Source organism: Danio aesculapii, chromosome 13, assembly GCF_903798145.1.
Source record: "Danio aesculapii chromosome 13, fDanAes4.1, whole genome shotgun sequence".
Classification (NCBI taxonomy): domain Eukaryota; kingdom Metazoa; phylum Chordata; class Actinopteri; order Cypriniformes; family Danionidae; genus Danio; species Danio aesculapii.
The window spans coordinates 52,926,216-52,942,273 of NC_079447.1; the positions used below are offsets into that span (position 1 = coordinate 52,926,216).

The window sequence follows — 16,058 nt, forward strand, 5'->3', positions numbered from 1 at the left end:
ATTCTACAGTTACTATGGTAACACAACAACTACAGTAATTAATATGTTGTGGTGATTCTACAGTTGCTATGGTAACACAACGACTACAGTAATTAATATGTTGTGGTGATTCTACAGTTGCTATGGTAACACAACAACTACAGTAATTAATATGTTGTGGTGATTCTACAGTTGCTATGGTAACACAATGGCTAAAGTTAAAAAAATACAATTAATTAATATTTACCATAAGAGGCTGTTTATATTCCCCTTAAACTGTGTTTAAACCCCTCATAAAAGTGATTTTTGCATAATAGGTCCAATTTAAAGCTCCAAGTGTTGTTGTTAGCTTCTCAACCTTTATATGACAAAATATATGTTTGTTTTATGTGTGTTTTTTCCTAAATTTCACATGATCAGATCAGTTTACATACTGTTTGCATATCAAGGCATTTAAGAGGTGGAAATTTGTTATCGAACACAATTGTAGTATTAATTCTTAATCATTTTAATCAATAATCAATTGTAAGTGAAAGTGAAATTTGCTGTCCCTTATTTCAAATACTTATTCAGCATTTAACCCATCCAAGTGCGCACACACAGTAGCGAAGACACACACACACACACCAATGAAATTCTGACTGCTGTGATGTATGCCAGGTATGAAAACCTAATTTAATCAACATAATATCAAAGGAGGCTTGAAGTTTGTGCGTCTAAGTAATAAAATGTATATTCTCGAATTGCAATAAAGAAACGGGACCACAATCCAACCTCTTTACATGTCCCTTGATTGATTAAATGAATATTCTGGTACTTCTACAAGTAGATATTTAATATATATTATCAGCAGCTGATGTGATTATAGTGTATAAGCTCTCCATCTCTCTCTGTTTCCCCTGCTCTTTGTAAACGGAGACCCGTCTGCTGAACTTTGAGACAATTAACTAAAACAAATGAGTGTGTTTAAAGCTCTGTTTAGTGCTGGAGAAAACGTCTTGCAGACAAATGAGGGAGGGTTCGGTCAGAGAGCAGGAGCAGGAGTGTCATGGCGATGATTTCAGTGTGGATGCAATTAAAAAAGCATTGGCATTTACACTTCACATTTTGACGGCCCATTCTTAATTTGTGACCAATATCCATTTAATTTTTTTTTATTGCATTTTTAATTAAAAACTGATGATATCTCGATATCTACAGTTATTTTTCTAATATTTGCCGAGTGCTATTTAATGAAGAGAAGATTTTATTCAGCACATTTTTAAACATAATACTGTTTAATTGTTAATAATTGTTTTAAAAAGTAATTTCTAATGACTAATTTATTTTGTTTTATTTTTCAATGTACTAGTATTCAGCTTAAAGTGCAATTCAATTCAATTCATCTTCGTTTCTCTAGCGCTTTTACCATGTATATTGTGTCAAAGCAGCTTAACACAGAAGTTCTAGTAAACATAAACTGCACTGAAAAAAATTATTTAAAGATGATTCCTTGGATTTACTCAATTTTTTTAAGTTAAGGGGTTGTAAATCATTTATTTGGGCTGAATTTAAACAAACGAATTAAGTTAAACATTACTCAGTTTAATTTGTTTGTTTAAATTCAACCCAATTCAATTGCTTGCAACAGTTTTGCAGACATCATTTTTTTCAGTGTGTGTCAGTCCGGTTTTTAGAGTTGAAGTTCAGTTCAATTTAGTTCAGTGTGGTTTAATCTTCATTGCTGAAAGTCCAAACACTGAAGAGCAAATCAATCAATGCGCAGCTCCACAAGTCCCAAAACCAAACAAGCCAGTGGCACAAAGGAACAAGGAACAAATTCACCAATTGATGAAAGTGAAGGAAAAAACCTTGAGAGAAACCAGGCTCAGTTAAAAGGCTTAACTAGGTTAATTAGGAAAATTTGGTTAATTAGGCAAATCATTAGACAACAAAATATTTCTTTTGTGGACAATCAAAACTATTTTTTATAATAATATTGACCTTAAACAATGCTGAAAAAGCTGATTTTATTCCAGCCACACTAAACGAAAATGACTTCATCCAAAAGAAATAAATATTATAGGAAATACTGTGAAAATGTCTTTGCTCTGTGAAATATTTCTGTGCAAAACATTTGAAAAGAATAAAAAATTCACAGGAGGGTGAATAATTTAGCTTTTAACTGTATATGCAGGGACGAAATCTCCATATATAGACACCCAGCGATGGGAATAACAGCGATATAAATAAACAACATTACTACTGGCAATACTTTATTCAGTAACAAGTAATCAAATGAATTACTGTTTCCCCTGTTACAACGCCATTACTGTTACTGACAATAAAAAAATTGGATTCACATTTCTGACATGAAAAAACCCTCACTTCATTTCTCATGCTTCCAGCTTTCTTATTATCTACAAATGATTTCTCAAGATAGTCTCTCATATGTCCTATTCTCTATAATGTAATAAAGGCAGGTCTGAAAAAAACAGTGCACACACACAACCCAGGCTCATTATGGATAAGTACCCCTGTATATATTTCTGGAGAGCACCAAATATGTTCCAGGAGATATGTTTTTCACTCTTTTTTTGCAGTTTTTGGTTTCACGAATCCGCCAGAGGCCGCTGTGTATGCTTTTTCAGCTCTCAAATTTATCTCACGAGTGCCATTCACGCCTGCTATTCTCATGTAAATCCACCAGAGGCCGCTGTTGACTGACTGTTTGACTGACTGAATGACTGACTGAGTGACCCATCAACTGACCCATCCTCCTCCTTCCCTAAACCCAACCAATAGTATTTTCAACGGCACAGATTTACACTTATGACACAATTCACAGCATTTACTACTGGCTAAATATTAAGACTGACTTATTATTAAGATATCAGCCATTTAATAGAACTTATGAAGTATGTACTTCAGTAAGTAGCACTTAAGTAAGTATTTTACACTTCTAATCCTACCTTTCCAACTATTAATAAACAGTTAATTAACAGTTTATTGAGCTAAAAGTCTTAGTTAATTGATAGTTGTTGAAAGCATAAATTGTCCATTAAAATAAGGACCTGATCTGTATTTACACTATATATGGCCAATGACGTATTGAGGAAAAGAGCAGCTACTGACTGATACCGTAGCTATGATAATAAAAGTACACTCTTAAAAAAGGATAATGAATACTTTAAGTCTTCACTCGCCACTGCTATTTCTGTCCAAGCTGATTTCAATAGCAAAGGCCTGCTGAAAACACAGAGAGATTACTGGACTTGACATGTAGAACCGCCTCATAAATCCTGCTCAGCTCCGTACCATTTATACATATTAGCCCAGGCGATCTGTGGAGACACAAGTCATGGACGGAGGATGTGCACTAAATGACAGGTTCAGCGAGCAACAGCGACCCTGTGCAGAGCTGACATCTGTTAGAGAACAACGCTGGAAGAGCCAGAGATTCTGGATAGGAATTATGCCAGCTCAGGCTCATTAGAAATACATGCCTCAGCCTACATTTTTGCAAAATGTAAAATACATTGCTCCGTGTACACTTTGTTGCACATTTTGGATGACAAATCCACTAGAGGGTGCTGTCTACATTTTAGCAAATCTGAACTATGTTACTTAAGGTAAGTTTTGTTGCACATTTTAGATGACAAATCCACTAGAGGGCACTGTCAACATTTAGTTTCAGATGACAAATCCACTAGAGGGCGATGTCTACATATTTGCGAATCTGAAGTATGTTACTTAAGGTACATTTTGTTGCATATTTCAGATGACAAATGCTCTAGAGGGCACTGTTTACATTTTTGCAAATCTGAAATACATTACTCAGGGTATGTTTTGTTGCACATTTCAGATGACAAATGCATTAGAGGGCACTGTCTACATTTAGTTTCAGATGAAAAATCTACTAGAGGGTGCTGTCAACATTTTGTGAATCTGAAATACATTATTTAGGGTACATTTTGTTGTACATTTCAGATGATAAATCCACTAGAGGGCGCTGTCTAGATTTTAAACTTGAAATAGGTTACCAAGTGATTGTTTTGCTGTACGTCTAAGATAGATGTCCTTCCTGTACACGTCCATGAAAAGGCGGAGCTTGTTGTACAGATCAGTTACCGAACCACTGAACTAAACCCTTCGCTAAACCCAACCAATAGCTTTTTCGGAAGTAGACATAAGACAAAGACACATTATGACGACTTTAATCTCAAGAAGCTTTTATTGCTTCACCCTAAAATCAAACTTAGTAGGGTCTGCTGTTAAAATCTAACCTAGACCAGCATCTGCTAGCATAGCCTAGAGCGCCATCTGGTGTTATAAACTAACCTAGAGCACCGTCTGCTGCTATAAACTAGCCAAGAGCGCCATCTGGTGTTATAAACCAACCTAGAGCACCATCTGGTGTTATAAACTAGCCTAGAGTGCCGTCTGCTGTTATAAACTAGCCAAGAGCGCCATCTGGTGTTATAAACCAACCTAGAGCACCATCTGGTGTTATAAACTAGCCTAGAGTGCCGTCTGCTGTTATAAATTAGCCAAGAGCGCCATCTGGTGTTATAAACCAACCTAGAGCACCATCTGGTGTTATAAACTAGCCTAGAGTGCCGTCTGCTGTTATAAACTAGCCTAGAGCATCATCTGGTGTTATAAACTAGCCTAAAGCGCCATCTGGTGTTATAAACTAGCCTAGAGCACCCTCTGGTGTTATAAACTAGCCTAAAGCGCCATCTGCTGTTATAAACTATCCTAGAGTGCCATCTGCTGTTATAAACTAGCCTAGAGCACCCTCTGGTGTTATAAACTAGCCTAGAGCACCATCTGGTGTTATAAACTAGCCTAAAGCGCCATCTGGTGTTATAAACTAGCCTAGAGCACCCTCTGGTGTTATAAACTAGCCTAATGTGCCATCTGGTGTTATAAACTAGCCTAGAGCACCATCTGGTGTTATAAACAAGCCAAGAGCGCCATCTGCTGTTATAAACTAGCCTAGAGCACCATCTGGTGTTATAAATTAGCCTAGAGCGCCATCTGGTGTTATAAACTAACCTAGAGCACCATCTGGTGTTATAAACTAGCCTAGAGCGCCATCTGGTGTTATAAACTAGCCTAGAGCGCCATCTGCTGTTATAAACTAGCCTAGCGCACTGTCTACTGTTAAAAACTAGCCTAGAGCGCTATCTGCCGATAAATCTAGCCTAGAGTGCCATCTGCTGTTAAAACTAGCCTAGAGCGCCATCTGCTGTTAAAACTAGTCTAGAGCGCCATCTGCTGTTAAAACTAGTCTAGAGCACAATCTAGAGTGTCATGTGCTGTTATAAACTAGCCTAGAGCACCATCCACTGTTAAACTAAGCTGACAATAGATTCCAGATAGAATAGCAATACATTTTAAGAAATCTCAGAATCAAACGTTTCTGCACCACAGTTCTAGTTCCAGTATAAAGTGGGAGCATTAATCTGGTTTTATTTTGAACCTGGATGTCTAAATGCACTGCTATTTTCAGAATGTCCCCATTATTTTGCGGGTTGTGTTAAAGCTGATATAAAGTGGCAGAGAGAGCAGAAGGACTCTGAACTGCAGGATTTTATCTGACTGGAACAGATGCTGCAGTTCTGCTCTTGATTTTCTTCTCTTTTCTCTCTCTCAACAGTAACAGGGGATTCATGAGGGAATCGGTTTAGCCACGCTTACCCTGTGAGGTATTCTGTGCAAGAGTGTCTTATGAAACAAAATCTGTGCCAATATTTCATAAACAATTGCAGCATTTTGCAGACAAACATGATCTGCTTTACAAAGAATCACTCGACTCACAAACCAACAGAAAGCACTCTGCAAAAACAAAAGTCAGTTTGAGCAAAAACCCAGTGGCATATAACAAATAGCCATGTTGTGTTTAACATATGTAAACCATACTTCATAAATAAATACAGTCCATCTGCATGTAGCCCTTGAACAAACATGAAATTTGTGCATGCTGGATAGCTGCAGATTTTCTCACAAATGCACTTGGACCATTTCCTCCACCAAGACAGCAGATGGCGCTATTGGTCAATTTACAACACCCTCCTGGCAAAACAGTGCTGACCAAAATGTAATTTTTATTCATTTAATTAAAAAATATATATTATAAATATCTAGTGCACCATCTACTGTTAAAACTAGCCTAGAGCATCGTCTGCTGGTGAACACTAGCCTAAAGCACCATCTGCTGTTAAAAACTACCCTAAAGCATTGTCTACTGTTAAAAACTAGCCTAGAGCATTGTCTACTGTTAAACATTAGCCTTGAGAACCATCTACTGTTAAAAACAATCTTAAAGTGCCGTCTGCTGTTTAAAACTAGCCTAGAGCGCCATCTACTGTTAATAACTACCCTAAAGCATCGTCTGCTGTAAAAAAAACTAGACTAGAGCGCCATCTGCTGTTAAAAACTAGCCTAGAGTGCCATCTGCTGTAAAAAACTAGCCTAGAGCGCCATCTGCTGTAAAAAACTAATCTAGAGCGCCATCTGCTGTAAAAAACTAGCCTAGAGCACCGTTTGCTGTTAAACACTAGCCTAGAGCGCCATCTGCTGCCAAAAACTAGTCTAGAGCGCCATCTGCTGCAAAAAACTAATCTAGAGCGCCATCTGCTGTAAAAAACTAGCCTAGAGCACCGTTTGCTGTTAAACACTAGCCTAGAGCGCCATCTGCTGCCAAAAACTAGTCTAGAGCGCCATCTGCTGCAAAAAACTAATCTAGAGCGGCATCTGCTGTAAAAAACTACCCTAAAGCATTGTCTACTGTTAAAAACTAGCCTAGAGCATTGTCTGCTGCTAAACACTAGCCTTGAGCACCATCTACTGTTAAAAACAATCTTAGAGTGCCGTCTGCTGTTTAAAACTAGCCTAGAGCGCCATCTGCTGCAAAAAACTAATCTAGAGTGCCATCCGCTGTAAAAAAACAGCCTAGAGCACCATCTACTGTTAAAAACAAGCTTAGAGTGCCATCTACTGTTTAAAACTAGCCTAGAGCGCCGTCTGCTGTTAAAAACTAGCCAATTTATGTTATATGGGTCAATTTACGTTACTCTCCTGGGAAACGGCTGAAACCAAGCTGCTTAAAAAAAAATTATATTTAATTGAAAAATAAATTTTATAAAAGTTAATAACAATAAGAGCACCATAGGCATATAAATTAAGAATTACTCCATGTGGAAATGTTTTAAATTGGTAAAACCCAGTACATTTATTTGTTAACACCACTGGGTTTTTGTTCAAACCAACTTTTGTTTTTGCAGAGTGCTCTCTGTTGGTTCGCGAGTCGAGTGATTCTTTGCAAAGCAGGTCATGTTTGTCTGCAAAATGCTGGATTTGTTTGTGAAATATTTGCACAGATTTCGCTCCACAGTGTTTTGTCTTGAGTACCTTGTTGACTCCATCCGCCATGGCCTGCAGGGTGAGCTCCCGGGGGCCGTCTACAGTTTTTCCATCATCGGTGGGACCCCAGCTGGCACTGTAGATGTCAATAACCTGTGGCATGTGGCTGATGGAGGACGCCTCGATGATGTCTGTCATGAAGGGCTGGTCCAGCATACGAATGCCTGCAGAACAAGATGTCATGAATGAGGTTGAGTCAAAGTGGTGAAGGATGCAGATGCAGCTTATTGAACTCTTGAAGCAAAGCAAAACTCAGAAAATACTGAAATTTCAACATGGTGTCGAGATCCCAAACCGCAGATGTTTTGAAACACTGCTCTGAAACGTTTTGAATCACCCAGGTCACATGACCGATTCAAAGCATTGGTCATTTCAGAAGCATTTTGAGACCTGGGGAATCTGCCTTTGATTGACAGAGTCAAAAACAAAACCCCTATCTTACGTAGCCTAGTGGACCGTGCAGGGGCAAAGATTAACTGTGCTGCACATGACCCAAGTTCAAATTTGGTGTACAAATACTCAGAAATTTTGACTTAATGAATTTTAACAGGATGGCATGGCAGCTTAGTGGTTAGCACTGTGGCCTTACAGCAAGAAGGTTGCTGGTTCGAGTCCTGGCTGATTCAGTTGGTGTTTCTGTATGGAGTTTGCATGTTCTCCCTGTGTTGGCGTGGGTTTCCTCCGGGTGCTCCGGTTTCCCCCACAGTCCAAACACATGAACTAAATTGGCCGTAGTGTGTGTGAATGCGAGTGTGTATGGGTGTTCTCCAGTACTGGGTTGCAGCTGGAAGGGCATCCGCTGAGTAAAAAGCATATGCTGGAATAATTGGCGGTTCATTCAGCTGTGACAACCCCTGATAAATAAAGGACTAAGTCGAATGAATGAATGTCTTTTTTTAATATGAACCTTTTTACGACCAAAACAAGATAAATTCATTCACAAAGAGTTCATTCGGATGTCAGACCAGTGTTAAAACAAAGCACGTTACAAGAACAGAGCCTTTAACGAAACCAAGTTTCTATAGTTGCATCAGCCTGGATTCGAACCAATTATCTTTGCATGTTAGCCAGGAACACTAACCGCTCCACTAATTCTCGTGATATCACAATAATTCAACGTAGGGTATAATTTCTCAATCTGTGCAACTGTTTCATTGCTGTTCCAGAGCAATACATGAAAGATGACCACTAGGTGTCACTGTAGAGACGGATTTTGAAATGTTTCGAAGCCTCGACACATTATCTTCGACTTTTTCAATGTTTTCACGAAACCTCGCTCTGTTCACCACTAGAAAGCAAAGCAAAACGCAGAAAATACTTAGACAAAGTAACCAAACTACGACTTATGACGCAACAAAAGACTGAAGCAATATGATCTAGAAAGACAAACAAAACAAAGAGGGTTAAATAGACAGAACCAAACCATATAAAGACACAGCTGAAACCAATGCACAATTCGAAAAGCGAAGAAACATGGGAAATGAAGTGCAAACGATACAAATGTCTAGATGCAGCGCCCTCTAGTGTCCCTCATGGGCACTGCAGCCTAGGGTTATGACAACTTGATTCCTTTTGTTATTGTTATGCTATCACTTTGAAATAAGATTATATTACTTACCCCATTAACAGATTATTTTGCTTATAACGCACAATAAAAAGACCACTGCCGCGCACCATAAGATATTAAAACACACATGGAATCTTGCTCAACATGAAGGAGATGTAAAACCTTCCCAGAAGGCAAGAGTCACAGCGAGTGCATCTGCTTTTGTGAAGGACAAAAGCTAAACAGAAGATATATTCCCCATTCACTAATAACAGATACTCTGCTTTCCTATTGTGGCCTTTTGAAAAGAGGAAATCAATGTGCTGCAGAGTGTAAATGATGTTGTTATTGATGCTGATGTTTGTGCGGGCTATTGAATACTGTGGGAAGACTAAAAGTTATACATTTAGCTGATTTCCCATTAGGATGAGAAACAAAGGGAGCCATTCATCGACTTTATTGATCGCCTAGAAAATAAAACATGGTCTCGATAGAATCCTGATTGATCAGTATAACTATCACACTCTGGAGATCGCAGGATTTTTTTATTTGTGTGTGGTTTTAGAAGGCTGATTCAATTCTGCACAGAGCCTTCTGATGCGTACGAAATTTAATGAAGTGATGAGGTCATCGCTGTAAGAACCAATCAGAAACATACCTGCTACCTTGGAGTTGTAGGCCACGCCCACCCCACAGATGTTGTTGTTGGAAACCGCAGACACTTCGCCAGCACACCGAGTGCCATGACTGAAACACAGATTATACAGTGATTTTTACTTGGTATTTACTTGGTATGTAACAATTGCAAACTTATCCAGCATATGTTTTACACAGCAGATGTCCTTCCAGCTGCAACCCAGTACTGGGAAACACCCATACACACTCATTTACACACACACTCATACTCTACGGCCAATTTAGTTAATCAATTCCCCTATAGCGCATGTGTTTGGACTGTGGGGGAAACCGGAGCACCTGGAGGAAAACCACACCAACACGGGGAGAACATGCAAACTCCACACAGAAATGACCAACTGACTCAGCCGGGACTCGAACCAGCGACCTTCTTGCTGTGAGGCGATTGGCTTTCAAGTATTTAAGATGCTAAAATGTGTCATAAGTATTTTCTCCATCCTCAGAAAGAGCCAGAATGAAGTGTGATGCGTCTCTCCTTCCTCCACAGACACACACACACACACACACACACGCACACACAGCAGCGTTTCTATTTATATACAGTATGAGCGTCTGAACGCATGAGTCTGCAGCTCAGAGGATATTACTGCTGCTCACACACATACACACACACACACACACACATGTTGGAAAAACACAACACACACTCTGCTCGTTCATCACGTGCACACTGTAAAAACGTGGCAGGAAACGCTGTGCTCAGATCAGTGCTCAGAAGCCAATGCAGGTGTAGCTTTATTTCTATAAGGATGTGTGTAACTACAGGTCGTGTGTGTGTGTGTGTGTGTGTGTGTGTGTGTGTGTGTGTGCATGTGTGTGCGTGTGTGTGTGTGTGTGTGCGCGCACGTTCAGCTGTGCATTTGTGTGTGTTTGTGTGTGCAAGTATGTGTGTGAGCATGTGTGTGTGTGTGTGTGTGTGTGTGTTTGTGCATGTAAGTATGTGCGTGCGTGTAGCCGGGCATTTGTGTATGTGTCTGTGTGTGTTTGTGCATGTGTGTGAGCATGTGTGTGTGCGCGGGCAAATGTGTCTGTGTGTGAACATGTGTGTGTGCGCATGTGTGTTTGTATGCGTGCATGTGTGTTTGTGTGTGTGTACATGTGTATTTGTGCATGTATGTGAGTATGTGTGTGCATGCGTTTTTGTGTGTGTGTGATTGTGCATGTATGTGAGTATGTGTGTGCATGTGTGTGTGTGTTTGTGCATGTATGTATGTGTGGGCATTTGTGTGTATGTTTGTTCATGTCTGTGTGTGTGTCTGTATGTGCGCAAGTGTGTGTACGTGTGTTGTACGTATGCGAGTATGTCTGCATGCATTTGTGTCCGTGTTTGTGCGTGAGTATGTGTGTGAGCATTTGTCCATGTGTGTGTCTGTATGTGCGCATGTGTTTGTGCACGTTTGTGTGTGTGTGTGTGTGTGTGTGATGGAGCTTCACTGACAGAAGTCTTGCCAATCCACACTGCTCTTCCTCCTGCAGGGCACCTTCTGTCCACCGTAAACACAGGAGAAATCTCTCTCCACTGCTATGATGTTGAACAGATTCAGGAATTTCTCACAGTATTTCCTCTAATATTATTTCTTCTGGAGAAAGTCTCATTTATTTTATTTCAGCTAGAATAAAAGCAGTTTTTAAATTGTTCTAAACCCATTTTAAGGTCAATATTATTAGCCCCCTTCAGCAATATTAGTGTTAGATTGTCTCCAGAATAAACCACTGTTATACAATGACTTGCCTAATTACCCTAACTTTACCCTAATTACCCTAGTGAAGCCTTTAAATGTCACTTTAAGCTGAATACTAGTGTCTTGAAGAATATCTAGTCTAATATTATGAGCTGTCATCATGACTGTCATGATGTACTATGTGTAGGTCTATGTGTGCATGTTCAATGAAGTCTATTTGTGTATTAAGTGTATGTGTTGTCCTCAAAGTCTTATTGAGCACTGAGTTCTTCTCCTCCTTCAGTTTTAAAGCAGAGGTGAAATGATGGTGTTAAAAAGCTCTTCTTCTGGGTCGTTCGGCTGTGGTCAGAGTGTGGACGGAGCGGCTCTGTTAATGCATCTGGGCTGAGAGCCAGAGAAAGATGGCTTATAATGGAGCTGCGTGTAAGGAAAATCAATACGGAGAGTCCTTCATCCTTCAGTGCTCACTGCACTGCTGGGGACACGGATATCTACCGCCGCATCTACTGACCCAGGAACAGCTCTTTTACATCTTATGCACTTAGGAATGAAGCTACGAAACCTGTCAATGTGATGCACAAGATATCGTTTCAGCATCGATAACACAATGTGCGTATTACAAGGTTTCTGTAGCATAATATACAATGACAACCCAGACAATATAGCCGTGCAAACTATTACACGAGCAGAAAAGTCAATTTTTTCAACTTATCAAGGTTAAAAGCTGTAAAAGCTGGAATGATCAAGATCTCATAATGCAATTCAAAAGCAGAAACAAACGGTAAAGCCTAGATCAGATATGCGGCTGGCCGGAAGTGCGATATGCACATTAATATAGCAGCATTTCTTTATGACGCTGTATAACAATAATTCATATTTTTACAGTACTGTGATGGTTGTGTTTAGGGTGGGGGTGGGGGTAGGCGTTAAAAAATACAATTTATTGGGTCATTTAATAGATAGCATAAATAAATTTGCATTCACTACTTACTTCTATTTTTTAAAATATATTTATTATCTGTTTTTTGTCCTGTCTCTGTTATCCTGTTGCACTGTAGAAGCTCTGTCACGAAAACAAATTCCTCGTATGTGTGAACATACCTGGCAATAAAGCTCTTTCTGATTCTGATTCTGATTCTGATTCTGATAATACTTGGTACAACTTCTGTTTTAACATTACTGTGAGGGTTGAGTTTAGGGTTGGAGTGGGTGTAAACGTTAATAAAATATAATAAATGGGAAATTTAATAAATAATAGAAATAATTCTCGTTAACTTCCGGCTGCAAATGTATTCGATCTAGCCACAACTGAAGCAAACGGGGTAAAACAATTCAAATGAAAACATCACAAAATGCAGAAAACGGTTCATTTGTGGATATTTTTTACAGTTTAGTCCAATTATCTACATTTCAAAGAGAAAACAAGATTATTTTACTTACCCCACTTGCATAATATTTTACTTGTTTTAAGGGAAAACTCTTAATTTTAAGACATCTTTATATTCATTTTATTGGACAACCGCAACAAATGCTTTTCTCACCATTGTTATTTTATTTAAGTTTTTATTTTAAAAATGCTCTAAATGACAATATTTTCATTTGAATTATTTATATATATATATATATTTATGTTTATAATACACTACCTGACAAAAGTCTTGCTGCTTATCCAAGTTTTAGGAATAACAAATAATAACTGGACTTCTAGTTGATCATTTGGTATCAGAAGTGTCTTATATGAAAGGTAAAGGCCTCTAGATGAGGGTTATTTGAGCACAATAAAATCTGATCATGTCTTGATGTTGACTGATTTGATTAGGACAGTAAGGTCTGACTCTGCTTAGACTAAAGTCTGCTCACTGAACCTTCAATAATGTCCAGTATAGAATATGTGCTCATGCTGCAGTGGAAACAGAATGAATATTGTGTCTGACTCCATCATGAGCTTGGAGGACTGCATCCATACATCTCTGACATGACTCAAATCACTGATTAATAAAGTCATCTGGAATGGTGAAGAAAGCCTTCTTGCAGGACTCCCAGAGTTCATCAAGAGTCTTTGTGTTCATCTTCAACGCCTCCTCCTTCATCTTACTCAATAATGTTCATGTCTGGTGACTGGGCTGGCCAATCCTGGAGTACCTTTGCCTGCTTTGCTTTCAGGAGCTTTGATGTGGAGGCTGAAGTATGAGAAGGAGCGCTATCCTGCTGGAGAATTGTCCCTCTCCGGTGGTTTGTAATGTAATGGGCAGCACAAATGTCTTGATACCTCAGGCTGTTGATGTTGATCATCCACTCTGCAGATCTCTCACACGCCCCCATACTGAATATAACCCCAAACCATGATTTCTCCTTCACCAAACTTGACTGATTTCTATGAGAATCTTGACTCCATGCAGGTTCCAGTAGGTCTTCCACAGTATTGGTGATGATTGGGATGCAGATCAACAGAAGATTCAGCAGAGAAATCCACCTTCTGACACTTTTCCAAATGATCAACTAGAAGTCAAGCTATTATTTGCTGCTCTTACAACTGAGATCCACAACAAGACTTGTGTCAGGTAGCGTATATACTGCTAATGACAAAATATACAGTAAAATGGTGTGATTACCTGTTAAACCAGTCGTCGGTGTAGCGTGGGTAAGGGTATGGGTCATTGCTACTGAAGTCAAAGCTGGCTTCTGCATTCTGAAACACCAACAAAAAAGGTTAAGTTTTAGGAATATCTGATAATCATATCAACACTAATGCGCACGTCATGATTTTGCCAAGTACAATTCGATCCTGGATTAACATCTATGCTGATCCTGGAACATCATTTTTGTTGGAAAATGTAGTCCATACCTATTCCCTACCCCTAAACCCAACCATAACCTAAGATATTCTCAAAATTAGAGAGGAATAATAGTTGGATAACAATCATAGAAGTGCATGAACCTAACCGTATGCCTAAACATAAACTGTAAACGCATCCCTTGATTCTGATTGGCTGATTAGAATGTTAATCCAGGATCACGTCCTACTTGGTGAAATCAGGTTGGCGACACAAACAATGAGCTTCATTTCAATAATTAGTCATTCAGAAATCATCTCAGGAATCCTCATTGTGCTCGTCCCTCATTAAGCATTCGTTTAGTTATTTGTTAATTAGATCATTTATTTCAGCCACGTTGACACCTGAATGACGTGAGGAGCTTCATTCAGCTCTGACAAGAAGAGAAATGAGGTATGAAATGTGTGTGGCATCAACTAAATGTAAGATCGGCGGATGAGTCCTTTGTTTTTATCATGATATACAAGAGATACTGTATATTAAAATATAACAAAAACGCCAGTTTATGAATATTTTTAAACCATTGGAATTACAGATATGTAAATATATGTTCTACTTTATTATCTATAATTTTGCATGAGTTCATTTATGGCTTTCAAATTGGTGTATATTTTCACAGTAAAACAACACAAGTAATGCCATAAATATTGGCACAAATTTTGAGAAAAGTCACGTCAAAACCTGTCATTTTAGGCTGCAATTATTATATTAATTAGATTTCCGGCAAAGATTTATGTTAATTTTGTAAATTTAGTAAAAAAATTCATAAAAATAATAATAATAATAATAATATTTCCCAGTGATGGGTTGCAGCTGGAAGGGCATCCGCAGCATAAAAAACGTGCTGGATAAGCTGGCGATTCATTCCGCTGTAACGACCCCAGATTAATAAAGGCACTAAGCCAAAAAGAAAATGAATGAATGAATGAATGAATGAATGAATGAATGAATGAATGAATGAATGAATGAATGAAAATAATCTGGGGATTTTTGTTGAATGATTGAAAGAAAACATTAAAAATAAAAATACCAAACTTCAGCATTTTCTCATGCAATACATCCACTAAATACAGAAAATATTGCTTAAATTGTATTGTACATAATGTATCTAAAATGTGCATATTTTCCAATTATATTACAGAATTTAAAATAAAACTGTATTTGTTTTTGCGCAAAACTTTGTGTTGGATTTATGTGGAATGACTTTGAGAGAATAGTATATTAAAAAAAACGCATGAAATAAAACTTAAAAAAAAAATAGAACTTTTATTTAAGGTTTACAAAGCAAATCAGCCAATTTAACCACTTGTGTGGTAAATAAAGTCTCATATAATATATCTACTGAAAGAGAAAATATGACTTTGCAAACTATTGCACATAAATCAAATAAATATGTGCATATTAGTCAATAATATATTAAAAAAAATTATATATATATATATATATATATATATATATATATATATATTTACAGACATCTACAAATGTAAATAAACAGACTGAATAATGGGCTCAAAAATCTGCAAACATTTGTGGATTTTAGCACATGCATTTTCCATCTGGGGATCTTGGTTATACTACACTGTAAAAACCATACGTAATTTAGCAGTTTTCCATATTTTGTGATTCCTGTTTCTTTTTTTCTCCATCTATTGATGCTTTTGAATTGCATTATGGGATCTTGACTCTTCTTCCGGCGATTTTTAACCTTGGAAAAGTCCAAATAAGTGAATTTTATAGACAATTGTAATAGTTTACTGTGCCATACTGTGTGTGTTGGTGTTGTATATCACACCACAAAAGCTTTGTAATAAACTGGCAGTACATTTTCTGTAATTTTACAGACTTGTTTCTCTAGATGTTATTTCTTCTACATCATCTCAAACCACTAAAATGTCAATAAAAGTCACT

General features: G+C 38.0%; 1 protein-coding gene across 1 annotated transcript in view; it reads right to left on the reverse strand.

Annotated features, from left to right (window-relative positions):
- The window catches only part of pcsk2 (proprotein convertase subtilisin/kexin type 2), a 70,029-nt gene that overhangs the window by 23,158 nt on the left and 30,813 nt on the right, over positions 1-16,058 (reverse strand). Inside the window, exons 6-8 of the mRNA XM_056471619.1 lie at positions 13,926-14,002; positions 9,594-9,682; positions 7,378-7,553 (exon numbers count right to left, since the gene is read on the reverse strand). Coding sequence (XP_056327594.1) covers positions 7,378-7,553; positions 9,594-9,682; positions 13,926-14,002 — 342 coding nt within the window. The remainder of the gene's footprint in view (positions 1-7,377; positions 7,554-9,593; positions 9,683-13,925; positions 14,003-16,058) is intronic.